Consider the following 16,229-nt stretch of genomic DNA (forward strand, 5'->3'; position numbering starts at 1 on the left):
GGATATTTTCCCCTTCCCTAGCTTCTGTTTCTATTAGGGGAAGAGACCTGAGTGAATACAAATAAATCTTGTGTAATTACCATTGTGTCCTTCAGTGATGGACACTTGAGCGCACTGTTGAAGGAGGAGTGGAATTACTCTTACACTGAAAAAATGGGAGGGAGATACCTGCTCTAAATCTGTTTTCCGTATGGGTTTCTTGCTGTTAATCCAAACAGGCCTGTACCATGTTTGAGTTCCGCCTGCTGGCTCTCTTTTGAACATTGTGAGACGACAAATCTGACAGGTTCAAGCTAAGCTTTTTCAATTATTAGACCAATTTTGTCTCACCCTCTTCATTACTAGATTTTGACCCCATACATTTCAAAATCTTCCTGGAAAAAACAGAGAAAAAAATAAGATTTGAGAAATATAACTCTAGGCGTAGAAACTGTTTTGATGCTAGATTCCACAATGTATAACTTCAGAACGAGAAATCCGATTTCTTGAAGATGAAGCTTGGGGGTCTCACCTGACTATATTGAGACCAAAGCTATTTTATGTTTTAATGTATCTGAGTCGAAGGTGAAAACATTTTTGTTGATTATCCAAATATATTTTAAATGACCTCAAAGACAAAAAAGTAGATATTGTGGTGTTTTTATTAAACGATAATTAGCAAACTAACAAAATTGTTTTCTTTGTTCTATGAATAATTAGGGAAAAGTACAATCTTTCTTTTTAAGAATGAAATTTTTGTGATGATTTTAATGATTAGCTTGATTTTTGTTTTCTTTGAAGGATTACCAAAATACAATGGACGCTCAGTATTAGTTGGGGTTCTCTGCACATTTCAAGTACTGCCATCAAGTACTTAAATCTGCAGATACTCTAGACACCTTCTAAAGAAACACTTAATAGTTCAAACACCAAATACACTGTAATTGAGGGGGTGTAATGTAAAATTGACTTCTTTGATCTTGTATTGTGTTATAATGTTATTCCCTCATCAACTGTATACCCATATGTATATTGTAAAATAAATATCTGAAGTTAACTTACAGTAGTTACTTGATTGTGCTATAAAATGGCACTGTGTGCCTGGAAAATACATAAACCCGCCCTTAAATAGGCCTTAATACGCTGAGTAGAAACCATCTCAGCATTAACATAGACACTAATATATTCATCATAGTAGTTTTTTTTCTCTGCAGGGAAACTATACTGACTATGCATACTGACTATTAACATTTTTTTGGTTCCATCTATTATGACATATTTCCCATTACTACCGTTTTCTAGAGCTGCTGTTAATTTTGTTATAGAAATGACATTAAAAATTGTTTCATGTAAAAAATACAATTTCAGAGTGCAAATCTTTAACACTCTTCTTTTATACTCTGGGTCTTTCCATCACTTCTGCAGATGTGTCAGAATGAAGCTTGCGGGACCTAAACCAACAGATTGCAGTTTTTGTTTTCTTACTTAAATGTGAAAACAGATTAAAGTAATATATAGCTCTTGGACTTGATTTAAATAATGCTTGCTAAAGCAACTTCTAAAGCGGATTTGGTGTTTTTGTATCTGTGAGTGGAGATAAAGAGTGAAAGAAATTAAATGTGTTGGAAAATTTTTCAGTGAGGCTGATACTGTGGCTTGAACTTTCTTGAACTTGAACCAACCCTAAACCTTTTACATTTGGACAAGGAACAACATCATTTGTATTTTTATTCAAATTTTAGTGATACAGCAATGCAACAATGGTGCATAAATATGAAATGGAAAGAAACATGATATAAATGTTACCCTCTTTTATTCTGAAACCTCTATTTGAAAAATATTTCTATCAGTTATCATTAGAATTTTTCTTTTTTGGTAGTTGTGATTAATTTGAGTAATTAAATTTTGGGACGTATACATGAATGAATAATTTTCCAAGGCATTGTATATGCTGTAAATGAGAAATTTGACACGATTTGTAGCACATCAGATTGGAACCTCCGATCAAAAAACACTTTATTGTCTTTAAATTTTCAGGATATTTCTTTTGTGTGCATCGAAACCCCGAGTCAGCTCAGCACTTGCATTTATTTGTCTATCTTTTTATTTGTTAGTTTGCTTGATTATTTATTTGTTCTGCAGTGCCATGCGTGTGCTGTTGTCCAAATTGCCGAGGCCGTGGATCGTCGATGAGAAAAAGGACGATGGTTACACCGCGCTGCATCTGGCTGCTCTCAACAACCACGTGGAGGTGGCTGAGCTTCTGGTGCACCAGGTACTAAACTCATTTTTAAACAAGCAACATTATCATGTATCCACTGCTGGGTTAATTTTTTTTTTTTTTTTTACTGATGCTCATCAGATTCCTTTGATAATATCCATAAAAAGCAGAAAATACAGAATTTGAGCCCTAACTTGTGATTTTGATCCAATTTAAATTTGCAAACAAAATTATATTAAAAAGAATTTTAAAAAAAATCAAAGTAGATCACATCTGATATAGGCCACTTCCAAACACATCTAAACCCCTTTTGTTTAGACATCTCTGTTTAGAACTGGTATAAAACAGCGTTGCAGCAGTAATTCAGCCTGCATCAGCCAAGCTTTAACTTCAGCCAACAAAAGACCATTGAACGCGGTCCATACTGCTCTCCCTGCAGCCAGCAAGCTGTAGACCAGTTGAATCTTCTTTAACTGTTTTTTTTTTATTTTTTTTTATTGAATCCATAAGGTTCACATGGCCTCCAGGGGTATCCTTTAGTGCTGCTCGGCCCTCATATCCTCCTTCACTTGCAATTATAGGTTCATGCTCTTCCTTTTTTTTTTGTCCTCCCTTTAGAGATTGCAGGTTTAGCTCCCTAAAGGCTAACGCATACTGGAGTTTACAGAAAAGTCACCTGATCAAGACAAAACTGGGTTAATGAGGATATGGTGCAAGGCAGAAATGTTGCTGCAACATCCCGATGCGTGAGCATTCACTGTGCAAGCTACCTTTCAGCAGGGGCAGCTTTTTCTCCCCCTCTAAGTTCCTGCAATGGGCTTGTTCGCAGTGATGGCTCAGCTTTCTATTCAGAAACTGCACCACACTTCTAGGTGCACTGCAGATTCCCAGTCAGTCTTATTACATTGGGATTTTACACACCGCCTGATCACAATAGTTATCTTTCCTCCATATCTCCACAGAGGATACGTTTGCAGTTGGAAATGAAAATCACATGAAGCATTTTTTCTTTTTTGTAGTATGCTGGGGGTTTTTTTCTTCTATTTATTATTTAATTTTTTTTCCAGTCTTGCTGTTTGATACTTTGCTGGTCAGGATGAGAAAAGGTGCTGTCATGGCTCACAAAGCCAGACCAGTTGTTTCTCTTTTACTTGCTAAAATAATATTTCTTTGCGTGATGGAAAGTAAATCAGTTTTTCTTTCTTTTTTTTATAAAGTCTTAATTTTTTTTACACACTGGTGACCTATGTCCACATATCCAGATGGTATTATGCTTATATTCTTCTGTTTTTTTTCCACCTCCCAGGGCAACGCCAGCTTAGACATTCAGAATGTTAACCAGCAGACGGCATTACACCTTGCAGTGGAGCGCCAGCACACTCAGATAGTTCGGGTTGGTATTTTATATTTAATTTCTTCTTCTTCTCTTTCTCTCACTTCTTCTAATCTTTTAATGCCCCTCTTGTGCCACTAAGTGAACATGCTCTCTTCAGTTATCTGCTAGTTCCCTCTCCTCTATACAAAAGGCAGTAGAGCTACACAATTGCAGTCCTCTGTTTAATTTACACGGTTGGATGTCCTGCCTCAAAGAGGAGGGGAATGCTCTTCGAGGAAATGTGTAGCGTTGGATTAAGACTGCCACGTTGCCATCTTGTGGACTACAAACAAAAGTACACTCCATAATTAGAGGGTAGTAAAAAAAAACTGAAGCCCACTGTACATGGCAACACTATAAATCAGTGTTGTGGCATTTGCACCATGGCATAAAATTAAAGTTATTCTGTGTTTGTTGCCCGATTGTCTGTTGGGGTCATTCTTTGTTCATATTTTCTCTGTTTCCAGCTGCTGGTGCGGGCAGAGGCTAAGCTTGACGTGCAGGACAAGGATGGGGACACGCCGCTTCACGAGGCGCTACGTCACCACACACTGTCCCAGTTGCGGCAACTCCAGGATATGCAGGATGTCAGCAAAGTGGAGCCCTGGGAACCCTCCAAGAACACAGTACGTTCAGTTCCATTCTGAACTTTCCCTTTCCAGCACTTCAAATGTGTCAGTGTCATAAAACGTCACCGATTAAGAGTTTTCAGAAATACATATTTAAAAGTACTTGATAGGAAGAGAACATGTTGAAATACGTTGTGAAAGTTTTTATGTCCCTTGAGCCTTTTAACATTGTATCACGTTACATTGAGGGACTTCAAAATATTTTGTTGGAAATTGATTTTTCATTACTAAGTGTTTTGCTGTTTGATGTGCATAAATCTTCACTCACATTTTCTCAGTAAAATCTAATGCTTTGAAATACAGAATATGTGGATATCCTGGAACAAAATTTTTCGAAAGCTGCAGAAAAACGTGAGGCTGGCCTGAAAGTTTTCCTTCCAATTGGAGAGTGACCTCGAGCCACATGTAATGGTTTAGATGAAAAAAATATATTCATGACACAGTTCATATCTCACTCCAATTGAGAATCTGTTGCAAGTGTTTATAATTGCTCTTCAGACGCCACACACCCAATCTTCCCAACCTTGAGCTGTTTCGTCTCTATGTGCAGAGCTGGTAGAGGAATGTCCTAAAAGACATGCAGCTGCTGGAGCTGCAGAGAAAGGAGGTTTCACGAAGTCTTGACTTAGGAGGATGCCTCACTTTTCATCTTTTTATTAGGAATAATTTTTTTTAACATTTTCATTCCTTTTAACACTTGCGCACTATTTTTTGTTAGTGTATCACGTAAACTAAAATAATTAATATTTATGCCTTTAAAGAGACAAAATGTGAGAAAGTTTTAAGGACTATAAATGCACTGAACATAAGACTATAGATCTGTATTGTAAAATTGGCGTAAAAGATTTCATTTTTTAAATATTTGGAAAAACAATTGCTAATTTTAAGTTGGAACAACCTGCATGCTTCCACTCTGGGTTAGCTGCATAAATAAATAAATGCAGCTTTTTATTATCTAAAATACTGATGCAGAGTGCTCTAAGTAAATGTTCTAAAACGAATATAGCGCATGTGTATCTCCAGCTGAGCTGCATCTATAAAATTCATACTTGTGCCTTTAATATCCTGCTACCTGCCTTTTCCCATTTGGCGGCTCACTGAAGCATCATGTCATTGTTTTTGGCATTTATCATCTGCTAGATTGTTTAGCATTGTCTTGTCACAGTTTTCCTCAGTTCACAAGCTTGGAATAAAATCAGTTTGTGGTTCGCTGTGAAGGATGACGACAGATCCCCGTTTAGTCAGGAAGCTCACAGTCTCCATCACCTGCATCAATGGACAGCTGAGTCTGCACCAGCCCATCATTCAGGTGGAAGCGCCGAGCAGTCAGTTGGCTCGCTGCTTCGCCTCTACCAGCCCAGATGAATCCTTTGAAGGGGCCAAAAGGGGCATGTCAAACTCAAGCCCTCTCCGTGTTAACGGCACATCATTAATCGCTGCTGGGGAGACTTTAAAGCCTTGAGTCAGCGACAGATTTTTCCTTACCTGTCACCTTCTGTCTCCCACCCACTCGCTTTTCCACCTCCTCCACGAGCCCCGCGTTCTGCCCTCTCCGGTTCTCCCTCAGGGGAGCGAAACAGATAGACAGCAGGCCTAATTTGAGAAATATGTAGTTGGGTCACACTCGCATACCCCTTCCCTCCCTTCAAGAAGAGAATTGAATTAGCTGGCCCGATGGCTCCATCAGCAGAGATGTAAAAGCTACTGGTTGAGGAGACTCAGACATGGAAGGTCGAAATTGGTTGTGATTGGGGAGCTTTGCAGTTGAGCTGAATGAGTGAGGTGATAAGTTGTGCAGGGAAGGGAGATGAGACAAGTCGACAAGGTTATACTGTCGTGACATCTTATCTCTTTCTGATTAGCTTAGCTGTATTGAACTGATTGCCTCTATAACGTGGAGTTTAGCAACATGAAAATCTGTATTATATGCATAGATTTGTAAAAAAAAAAAAATAGTTACACTTTATGTTTTTTCCTTTATGTTTTTTTTACATTATTTCATGCTTTAATCTCATATCTTGAAGAAAGGTACAGCATGATTCCACCACCACCGTATTTCGCCATACATGTAGGCCCAAAAGATGTTTTATCTGAAGAGTTGTTTTTTCTTTTTCATGTTTGCCGTGTCCATTATGGAAAACACTTCACTCATCTGATTTTTCAAGCATCATTTTCTTTGTGCTTCACAATTATGTGCCTTTTTGTTTTTCTGTCACATAAAATTCTAATAAAATGTACTAAATTTTGTGGTTGTTTATGTATATGAAGAGGTTAAAGTGGTATGAGGCGCAGTACTCGTTTTGCTCCTTACTTGCTCAATTCTACAAATATCAGCATTCAGGTTAGTATCAGCATGCTCCTGAAAGCTGTTTGTGTCTCGGGTTTCATATTTTCCTCTCTGTTTCTGTCATCCTTTGCAGTTAATCATGGGCTTGGGCACCCAGGGAGCAGAGAAGAAGAGCGCAGCATCCATCGCCTGTTTCCTGGCAGCAAACGGTGCAGACCTGACCATTCGCAACAAAAAGGGCCAGTCCCCTCTGGACCTCTGTCCGGACCCCAGTCTCTGTAAGGCCTTGGCCAAATGTCACAAAGAGAAGAGTAGGTAAACATCCCAGGAGTTGGTTGACATTTTGGGAAACGCATTTAACGGCTTTTTTGCTGAGAACTCAACGAGAAGATCAATATCACTCTGGTCTGTACGGTAAATGTGACGTTATACCCTGGAGAGTGTGGGCAGAACTTAATGTAAAGACAAAGGAGAATATCTCAAAGTATCGACAGAGTTTTTATGCCTATTGAGTATGCAAACTTCATAAGAAAAAAAAGATTGATTAAATAAGGCATTGCTAATTAGCAGTTCCTCATCCACCCATGTTTCTAATATCTTCCCATTAACACTGTGTTCTTAATGTCCCAGCGGTCAGGTGGACACCCGTAGCCCATCTCTGAACAGCAACATCGAGTCTCTGGAAGAGTGCATGGTTTGCTCGGACATGAAGAGAGACACTCTGTTTGGGCCCTGTGGACACATCGCAACTTGCTCGCTCTGCTCGCCGCGTGTCAAGAAGTGTCTCATCTGTAAGGAGCAGGTTCAGTCCAGAACAAAGGTAATCTTAAACACCTCAGAGATTCTGGAGACGGTACTACAGAACAGAGTGATGAAACTTGATCACTTGATATGTGAAAATCAATGAGTTTTAAAAGGAAATATTCCACAGAAGTTGGCTGAAAAAATTAATTCAGGGATTCAATTTGTAGGGAAAGAACACACATTGCTTTAAAATTATTTTAATAGTCAGAAATTTGTCATGCATTTCTTAGAGTCCTCCAGGGGTCTATTTTGGGACCAATTTTATTTTAAATATACTTGTGCACATACTTTTCAGCTACAAGTAATGCTGATCTTGACAATATCTCCAAATTATTCAGTCAAATATGTTATCTGAACAATAATCAGTATATATTTTTATCATATTTACATAAAAAAATGTAAATCCAGCTCTATTGTTTGCACTCGCAATAATTTACAAGTTTCATTTATTAGTGTGTAGACTTACAATATTATAAGCTGATTTATTCATATTCATTGTTTTCATAGGAAAATATATATGCATATTTATTAGGCCTTGTAGTGTAGTTTGGCTGCAGTTCTTCATAATTCATAACTATAGTTTGATTTATCTACATCTTGTATAATGTAATGTTTCATTACCTCATACTTATAGACTGTGTGCAAAATAAGTTCTGTAAAAAGTGTTGCATTGATATTAAGCTTTTTTATCTAGTCCCGACCCTATTGTTTTGTGTTTTTTAAAATCCTGACCACAGCTATAATTAAAAATATGTAACCTTTGTTTTTTATTATCGTTAAAATTATTTGTTGGTGTTTTTACCTTTATTAGATTAGTAGAAAATTGTAAGCAATCATCATCATCTACCACTGTTTTAATAAACAAAGTAAATTTTGGACAGGGAGGGGCAATCCAGCAGTGTCACATTTTTATAGAAATTCATCACCCATTCATGTTTCTTAAAAATTTTAAGCACTTGGAAAATGTTCTTTGAGTGAAACTTAAGTACTTTTTGGTGTTTAGTTGTTTCCATTTAATATCATCTTAGTGGATGAACGTCTCTTTATGCTTTACTGCGTTATACTCTTTTTGTTTAATTAAAAGTTAACTGGGGTAAGTATGTTTGCATTTTTCTCCTTTATTTTTAATCATAGGATAAAAGTGTCTCTCAACACATTTTGTTGTGGGCCTTTATTGTACAAAATAAAGACCACCTTCTAAAACAGCCATATCTTTAGAAAAATGGATGACTAAGACTAAATGAACTTGTGTGTTATGCGTCCCTCCGCAGATTGAGGAGTGCGTAGTTTGCTCTGACAAAAAGGCCGCTGTGTTGTTCCAGCCCTGTGGTCACATGTGCGCTTGTGAGAGTAAGTCAACACACACATTACATCACAGTAGCCTTGATCTTGACACTGGCCGCCCATATTTGTGCCAACCTTCGGATGTGAACACGCACATGCCTGTTCTCCACAGACTGTGCCAGCCTCATGAAGAAGTGCGTACAGTGCCGGGCTGTGGTGGAACGCCGCACCCCCTACATTCTCTGCTGCGGAGGGAAAGGTATGGAGGATGATGCCGCTGATCATGATGATGATGATGATGATGACCTTAGTGAGTGAATCTTCCAAGTGTTCCCTTTTAATCCATCCATTTTTACATTTCATTCCTTTCTTGTTTCTTCATTTTTTTTTCTAAATCATTTTGTTTAGTAATTTTGAATTTATTATTGTTTCTGCCATTTGGTTGACATTACTTTCATGATATGTTTTTTTTTCATTCTAGTCTAGACACTGATAACTAACTGAGATCAATTAGACTTATTTACAAACTAGCAACACTTAAATCTGCATGTTTTCATTACTGCAATCATTCTAAATGCTTATTTCTATATATTAACTTATATGATCTAGATGGGCGAATGTTCTCTAAAGCTTTGCTGCCTTGACTAAAATCTCCAGATTGATCCCTAAAACACAAAATCTTATTTTCAAAAGTATACATACATTCATCCTTGACATGAGTGTCATTAATTTTGAGCTTTATTTGAACTGTCCTGGGTTGAATAATGTTAATATTACAATTTCAAATACTTTTAAAGTTAAATAATAAAAAAAGACTTGAATAAATTCAAAATGGTTATGAATTTTTTCTAATCTACAAAAAGTCAAAATGAGAAATACAGGCTCAAAAATGTATACAAAAGTCTCAACTAACGTTTTCTTTAGTGTCAAGTGGATGAAGACTCCTCTGCTTTTTATGATCATTGTCAGGCTTCAAGAATATTTCTGCAGGAGTATTTTACTGCTATTATTAGTGGCAGCATTTAAATCAGTTGGGTTCTTAACTCAGACCTGATTTAAAGTTTCTATATTGATGAGATTGGGGTCATTCCCGGAGCTTCTTTAGCTTGCTTTATCCATTTAAAATCAGTTTTAAAGTTTTTAAAATACTTCTGCAACTTTTACAAGCATCCCTACTCTAACACACCTAAATCAAATGACTAAATTACCTCCTCACAATGTCACAAAATTCTGCATAGGCCTAGTAATGGAAAACTTGTCTAATCTAAAATACACTCGACCAGTTCACCAAGAATAGACATCCAGCAAACATCCAGCCAGGTTAAAGACAGCAGTGAGATTCAACAGCCAGCCATGTGCAGCAAGAAGCTCCTTTATGGCTGTAAAACGTGTTCTGGAGGAACAACTTGCTAGGGGGCATTTAGCAAAAACATTTATAGGGTGGTTTTTATCATTTTGGGAATGTGTACTTTATTGAAAATCCACCATAAATTCAAATTTATGAACCCAGTTAGGGTTTTTTTTAAATGCTGTTGGGTTTTAATTAAAATTGTTCCATCTAGAAAAAAAAAAGGATCACATGTACCATTAAGAGTTCAAAATCATTTATACCTTTAATGAACTGCATGTGAACTTCTAAAGCTTTATTTTAAAATTAAATAACACTTAATTGAACAGAAAAGCAATCAATAGCAGTTAATAGTTTTAATTACTTAAAAGTATTATCAATGACATTGATGTAAAATGCAGTGACCTACTTAAAAAAATGTTAGTAAATTAAAACTCCTTTAGGCAAATTTTCTGAATTAGATAAGGAGAAATAAGGTGAAATTAGTCCTAAAGTTTATTTATTTTACATTTAATCATTTTTGTTTGGTCCTAAGTTGTTATAGAAACCATTTATGACTTAATTTAATTTTCAGGATTTTTTTTTTCTTGCTTCTCACTATTGGGTGTTTTTCATGTTTTATGTTGAGATGAAAGGGAAACTATTTCCACGTTCACCGTTGCATCTCACTCTCTGCAGCTGGTCTTAAAGGCAGCCTTGATCAGCTGCACAAACCCAAACACACATACACTCATGCAAGGGGCAGCATCGAATACTTCAATCCTAAACAAACTGTGCCATGAATTACTGCCTGTTGCCTTAAAGCAAATCTACTTCCTAAAATTTACACCTACCTCCCTTTTAACTTATTCAGACTGGTTGTTTTTTTTTTTTACATCCAAGTCAGTTATAAGCATCGGCTGATTGCAAAAATATATAACTATGCTGCTATGATCTACATTTTCCATTTCTCTCTGCTGTGGTAGATGCGTCCAACTTTCTGGTTTCCTCTTCAAATCCTGTCTCCTTTAGAGGCTATAGTTAACAGTAGCCAGTTGCACTGATTACTGGCTAAACAGCTGAACTGGTGAGGGCAGCTCCTGCTATAACAATGTTGACTGGTTATTTCCAGCAGGGAGCTCTAACACTATGGCAGGGGGATCCCAGGATCTTCTCCAGCCCAACAATCTGGCATTAAGTTGGTGTAAGTATGCCTCCCTGAGCCCCTCCCTTACTAGAGCCTTGCTTTTAAAGAGTCCCCTCCCCACCCACCACCTCAACAGTGCTGCCCTGGCCCATCTCCCCTTCTCTTGACCCGACTTCCTTTTATCAGTGCCGCATACTAGTGCACACATTTAACAGGTGATTATGCCCATATGATGTACTGTATATCACTCTGGAGTTCATTGTTTCTGGCAGATTCTGGGATTAAAGTTCTCAAAAGTGTAGGTGAAATTGCTTAAATAATGTTATATATACATTTTTCACAATCGCATTAAGGAAAGTGCAATTCCAAATTTGCCTCCTGATGATTTGTGTTGTACGAGGTGATCATTTAGGTAATTTCCTTATATGGGTTACTGAGTTGGAACGGTTAGAAAGTGTGCCAAAACACTGAGCCAGAAGTGATCTGCCTAACAATAAAAACCCAAAATGCATGCGTTTCCTGCTTGTTTATGGAACTCCGGCTTTCATATATAATTCACTGCCAAGATCATGTCAGAATGGCAACGCTGCTGCGGCCATATTTCTTTTTTTTTTTATTGGCAGTAAAGTTTATAGGTGTAGGGTAAAATCCAAGGTGGCCTCTAGCCTTAACTAATGTGCTTAGTCCTTTGACTTGTTTTTCCCCCTCCCCCGTCTCCACGTGTGTTCATGTTCATTTTCTATTCGAGCAGCGAGTGGAAACATCCCAGCCCTGCAGAGGGATAAAGATAACACAAACGTAAACGCTGATGTGCAGAAGCTACAGCAACAGCTTCATGACATTAAGGAACAGGTGAGAACAAAAACATGATGTGGATAATTAACTTTGCAATAAAAAAATGAAACTGCCACATGCTGTAAAATTTCCCCTGGGCTCACAGAGCCTTCTAAAAATATTCATGCCCTTTGATCTATGTTTTCCCTGTAAAAAGTGTTTTTGTGCAAACCATATCCTTGTCTATTTGAACAAAAGTACGTGTGGACCAAATCCATATTTATACCTTAAAAAATGTTTTTCAATTCATTTTGAGGATAGTAAAACACATAACTCCTATTAGGTGTCTAGTTTTCTGTTCTTTGGCTAATGCTGAGTAGCTTACTACTTAATAGTTTTTTTATGACTTAATACATTAGGATTATTGTCCCACTGTTATATTATGGATTTTTATCAGAAAGAAAAAAATGCTTTAAAAAGTTTGCTGTGAACTTAAACATTTTCTTGAGTATTTTCCAAATATTTGTATGAGTTTGAGATGCATCATCATGACAACCCTAGTAAGCGTTATGAACACTTTTGTGAGTCATTTTATGTCCTTACTTGGATTAGGCCGTAAAATGAACTTAACATAACAATAAACGCGGATATCTCCTTCCTCCAGACGATGTGTCCGGTGTGTCTGGACCGGCTGAAGAACATGATCTTCTTGTGCGGCCACGGCACCTGCCAACTTTGCGGAGATCGAATGAGCGAGTGCCCAATCTGCCGCAAAGCCATCGAGCGCCGGGTCCTCCTCTACTAGATCTCCTCTTCCTCCTTTTTAACGACGACAGCTCCCACAAACGGCACATCCACACCAGCTGCTGCCGAGTCAGCCAGCCACGTCTTAACTCTCCTCTACAAATGCTGTTTGTTGATTTGACTGTGTTTCAGATGGAACTTCTGTTACAAAGATAAAACATATAAACTGATCAGTCTGGCTGTTATTGTCTTTGTATGTCTTTAGTGCAGCCGGACAGACGCTTATCCTGCAGGAATCATATTCTTCTTCCACAGTCTTCTCCTCCATGTAGTCTTCTGTGTTTTTTTTTTTAATGTTCAAGTGACTGAAGTCCAGGTTCAGCTGTATCCTCCTCTGCATTTTTCCAAAGACCAACTTAGGCTAAGTTCAGAGCCGTTGACAAGAGGAGATTTGTCTTTTTGCTTTTTGACGTAAAGTTCTCATGCATGTGTCACAGTCTGTGACAGCTGCCGTCAAGTTTGACTGTATTTTTTCAATCTTTATGCAAATGTATTGTTATCAGAAGCTCCAGATTTGGACTTAATTTTTTCATGACAGTATGAAAAGTTCGAGACAAGTTGTTCTGTCGGTTTTTCAGCTGGATTTGATGCTTTATACCCTGACTGTTCTCCCAGCAGGAGACCAAATGGTTGGCAGTTTTGCACTAGAAAATCTGAAAAGAACCTATATGTCCTCAATGACAGAACAGAACGTGGACATTTTAATCTGACCGCCTGCAGGTAGCACACTACACCCTGACCTTTGTTTACCAAGCTGTAACAACGACAGTGTTGCAACACACTTTCGAGTTTTGCTTTATGGACTTTATGGACACACCAACCTATTCAGCTTTCTGTCCTGTGAGCAGCCTGTGTTGTAACCATTTTGCACACAAATGTGACGCAAACATATCTGGAGAACAAGCACCCTGACGTAACTCTGTGTTAAACTGTAGAAATTCTAGCGAGCACTGCTGTTTTAGCATTTGACGAGTCTGTGCCATCTGCTTCCAGACGTCTTCATCATGATGCGAGTGCATCTCAATAAAAAAGAATATCTTTGGCAAGTGAATTCATAACAATAATTACATAAAAAAAGTGAAACTTGAATGATGTCATTTATTACACAGCGTGATACATTTTTAAGTGTTAATTGTAATAATTATAACTACAACCAATTTGAAACCCAAAATTCAGTGTTTTGCAAAATTACATAAGACCATGCACATAAGATGGCAAAAGAAGATCTCTCATCTTCTTTTTGACAGTACTCCATAGATTATCAATGGGGTTTCTGCTTCTTCAGCGCTGACCTTTTGTGTGGCTTTATCTGCTGAGCAAATGTCAGGTCAGCAGGCTTCACCAAAACTGTGTGGGCCTTGAGGGGAAATTTCTGTGTTAAAACTCTTTCTTTCATCGGCCTCTTTTAATGTTTAAATTTCCACAAAATCTGATTGGTGAGTTTTCATCACCTATAAGCCATATGAATGAAAACGGACAGAAATAACACTCATCCCAGTTACGTATTTAACATTTTTCTGCAAGAGTTTTTCCTTCCACTCAGCATCCCATTAATGTGCTTGCATGCAGCACTAGCCGGCTGGTTTCTGATTTTCACTGTTGAAGGATCTCACTGCTGGCTTTAACCCGACTGTGCTGGCCACAACGTTTAATTAGTTGCATTCAAATCACTTGAAAGTCTTTTGATTTTCATTAACTGCAAGCCATAGTCATCAAAATTAATGGAAATTAAGACATCAAAAATATCACACTGAGTGCAATGGATATAGAAAAAAAAAGTTTAATTACTGAAATAGATCAATTTCTCATAGATATTCTAATTTACTGAGATGCACCTGCGTGTATGAGAATTAGGTTCTCTTGATCTAAAATACATTAATAAAAAGGTTTATTTAAACGTTTTCCCTTCAGAGTCAACATTTATTAAGCATAGAGAGAACAATCTATAAGAAAGTGTAGAATAATTTATTTTGTATTTGTGCCCTAACATTAGGATTTGTAGGCATCACTGCCTTCTGACTATGTAGCCTCAAAGTCTCAGACATTCTGCTTTGATATTCATGTTGAAATATGTGATGTACTTTTGTTGACAATAGTTTTGTAGCAGTTGACAGTATAAGTGTTTTCTCTTTTTTTTTTCCTGAAGTAGGTCTATGTAAGCTCATCTACATCATGGGAAAATAAAATGCATTTGTGTTAAAACGACTTTTCCACTGTTTTAGTCTGGAGTCAGAACTCGGCTCACTGGCTTCCTCTGAAATGTTCGAAATTTGCAACCGCAAACAAGCTTTTTGGCTTGTTAGGACTCAAAGTAAATAAATTTTCTATTTTTTTTTCCTTGGCTATGATGAAACTTTAAGCTAGGAGCACTAATATGCTTTATTGTAGTATTGTCAAATTATGGTTGTTATAAAAACATTTTCAAATTTATTTTTGAGTTGTCCTGTTGGTCATGTACCAGTAGTGTGATCTTTGGCATGAATGTTTGACATATGCAGTACGACTTGTACCACTGGAAAAAACATTCAGTTTTCATTGCGATCAAGTGCTTTTAAAACAACCATACTGCAGAAATAAAGTCCTAAATGAACCACATGACATTAAAAGTGCTGTTTTTTGTTTTTTTTTATCCCACCCCCCCCACCTCTCGACTCCTACCACTGCTGTGGCGTTCGTCAGCTTGTGTTTTTTTTTGTTTTTTCAAGTCGAGCTCAGATGTCAGCAAGAAAATTAGCATTTTGTTGCTTTTCTCCTGCTGTGCTGTCTGGCTCTCAGAGGAGACGTGGTGGCAGGGAGGAGAGGTGTGGGGTAATTGAAACCCCTTGACACCTAATGATGACTTGGCACCAGCGTGTGATAGGTCAGCTCTGCTCCTTGGAGAGAGAAAGAGGAAAAAAAACACCAAACTGGATGAGAGAGGATAAAAAAAACCAATTTTTCTTGGTTAACAGGACGACAGGAGACCTCGCACAATTACGAGCAAAGGTCATTCATGTTGCAGCTCGTTGACTGCTCCATTCATAACGTGGAAGGGTCTTGCAGGCAGCAGCAATGTGCAGCTGCTCAAAGCACATTTATTATACTCCCCTGTTCTCAGGCCATATAGAGCAAAAATGACAACTTGTTCCACCGTGTCAATCCTCTGTGACGCTGATTTAAGCTTCGACAGCCTGCTGAAAGCCCCCAGACATGGGAGGAGCTACTTGAGCATAGTTGCTATCTGTAGCAGGTAAAATAAAACAATATTTTGTGCATTCAGCTTCTTGGTTTTAGATATCTTCATTGTCCATGCCTTTTTATCCTTTCAGGGCTGCAGGTGTTTATCTATTGGTCAAACAGTGAGGTTCACCCTGAGCTGGTAGACAGTGACACAGAGACACTCGTATCCTAGAGAGCTTTCAGAAAGACAGATTGATGAAGCAGTCTTAGTGGACTGTAGAAGGAAGGAAGAGCACCCAGAGAGAACCCATACACCTCAATTTATTGTCTAAGAATTGTATCCGTTGTACTTCTTTTTATCCTTTTTTTTCCTCCTCATGCCTAATATCCTTTCCTTCCTCATATGCTTATGTCTTCCTGCCCTTTTCTCTGTTGTGTA

At 37.8% G+C, this 16,229-nt stretch overlaps 1 protein-coding gene across 6 annotated transcripts in view; it reads left to right on the top strand.

Annotated features, from left to right (window-relative positions):
• The window catches only part of mib1 (mindbomb E3 ubiquitin protein ligase 1), a 58,170-nt gene extending 42,944 nt beyond the window's left edge, over positions 1-15,226 (top strand). The window contains exons 13-22 of one of the 6 annotated variants that reach the window (XM_014472665.2): positions 2,122-2,254; positions 3,507-3,593; positions 4,043-4,201; positions 6,625-6,806; positions 7,122-7,311; positions 8,567-8,645; positions 8,752-8,889; positions 11,039-11,110; positions 11,805-11,905; positions 12,492-15,226. In XM_014472665.2, the coding sequence (XP_014328151.1) occupies positions 2,122-2,254; positions 3,507-3,593; positions 4,043-4,201; positions 6,625-6,806; positions 7,122-7,311; positions 8,567-8,645; positions 8,752-8,889; positions 11,039-11,110; positions 11,805-11,905; positions 12,492-12,632 (1,282 nt within the window). In that variant the 3' untranslated portion in view covers positions 12,633-15,226. The remainder of the gene's footprint in view (positions 1-2,121; positions 2,255-3,506; positions 3,594-4,042; positions 4,202-6,624; positions 6,807-7,121; positions 7,312-8,566; positions 8,646-8,751; positions 8,890-11,038; positions 11,111-11,804; positions 11,906-12,491) is intronic. The other 5 variants (XM_023334983.1, XM_023334984.1, XM_023334985.1 and 2 more) reach the window with 5 other exon arrangements.
• The last annotated feature ends 1,003 nt before the right edge of the window (positions 15,227-16,229 follow it).

The sequence above is a fragment of the Xiphophorus maculatus genome, chromosome 6 (genome assembly GCF_002775205.1).
Source record: "Xiphophorus maculatus strain JP 163 A chromosome 6, X_maculatus-5.0-male, whole genome shotgun sequence".
Lineage (NCBI taxonomy): Eukaryota > Metazoa > Chordata > Actinopteri > Cyprinodontiformes > Poeciliidae > Xiphophorus > Xiphophorus maculatus.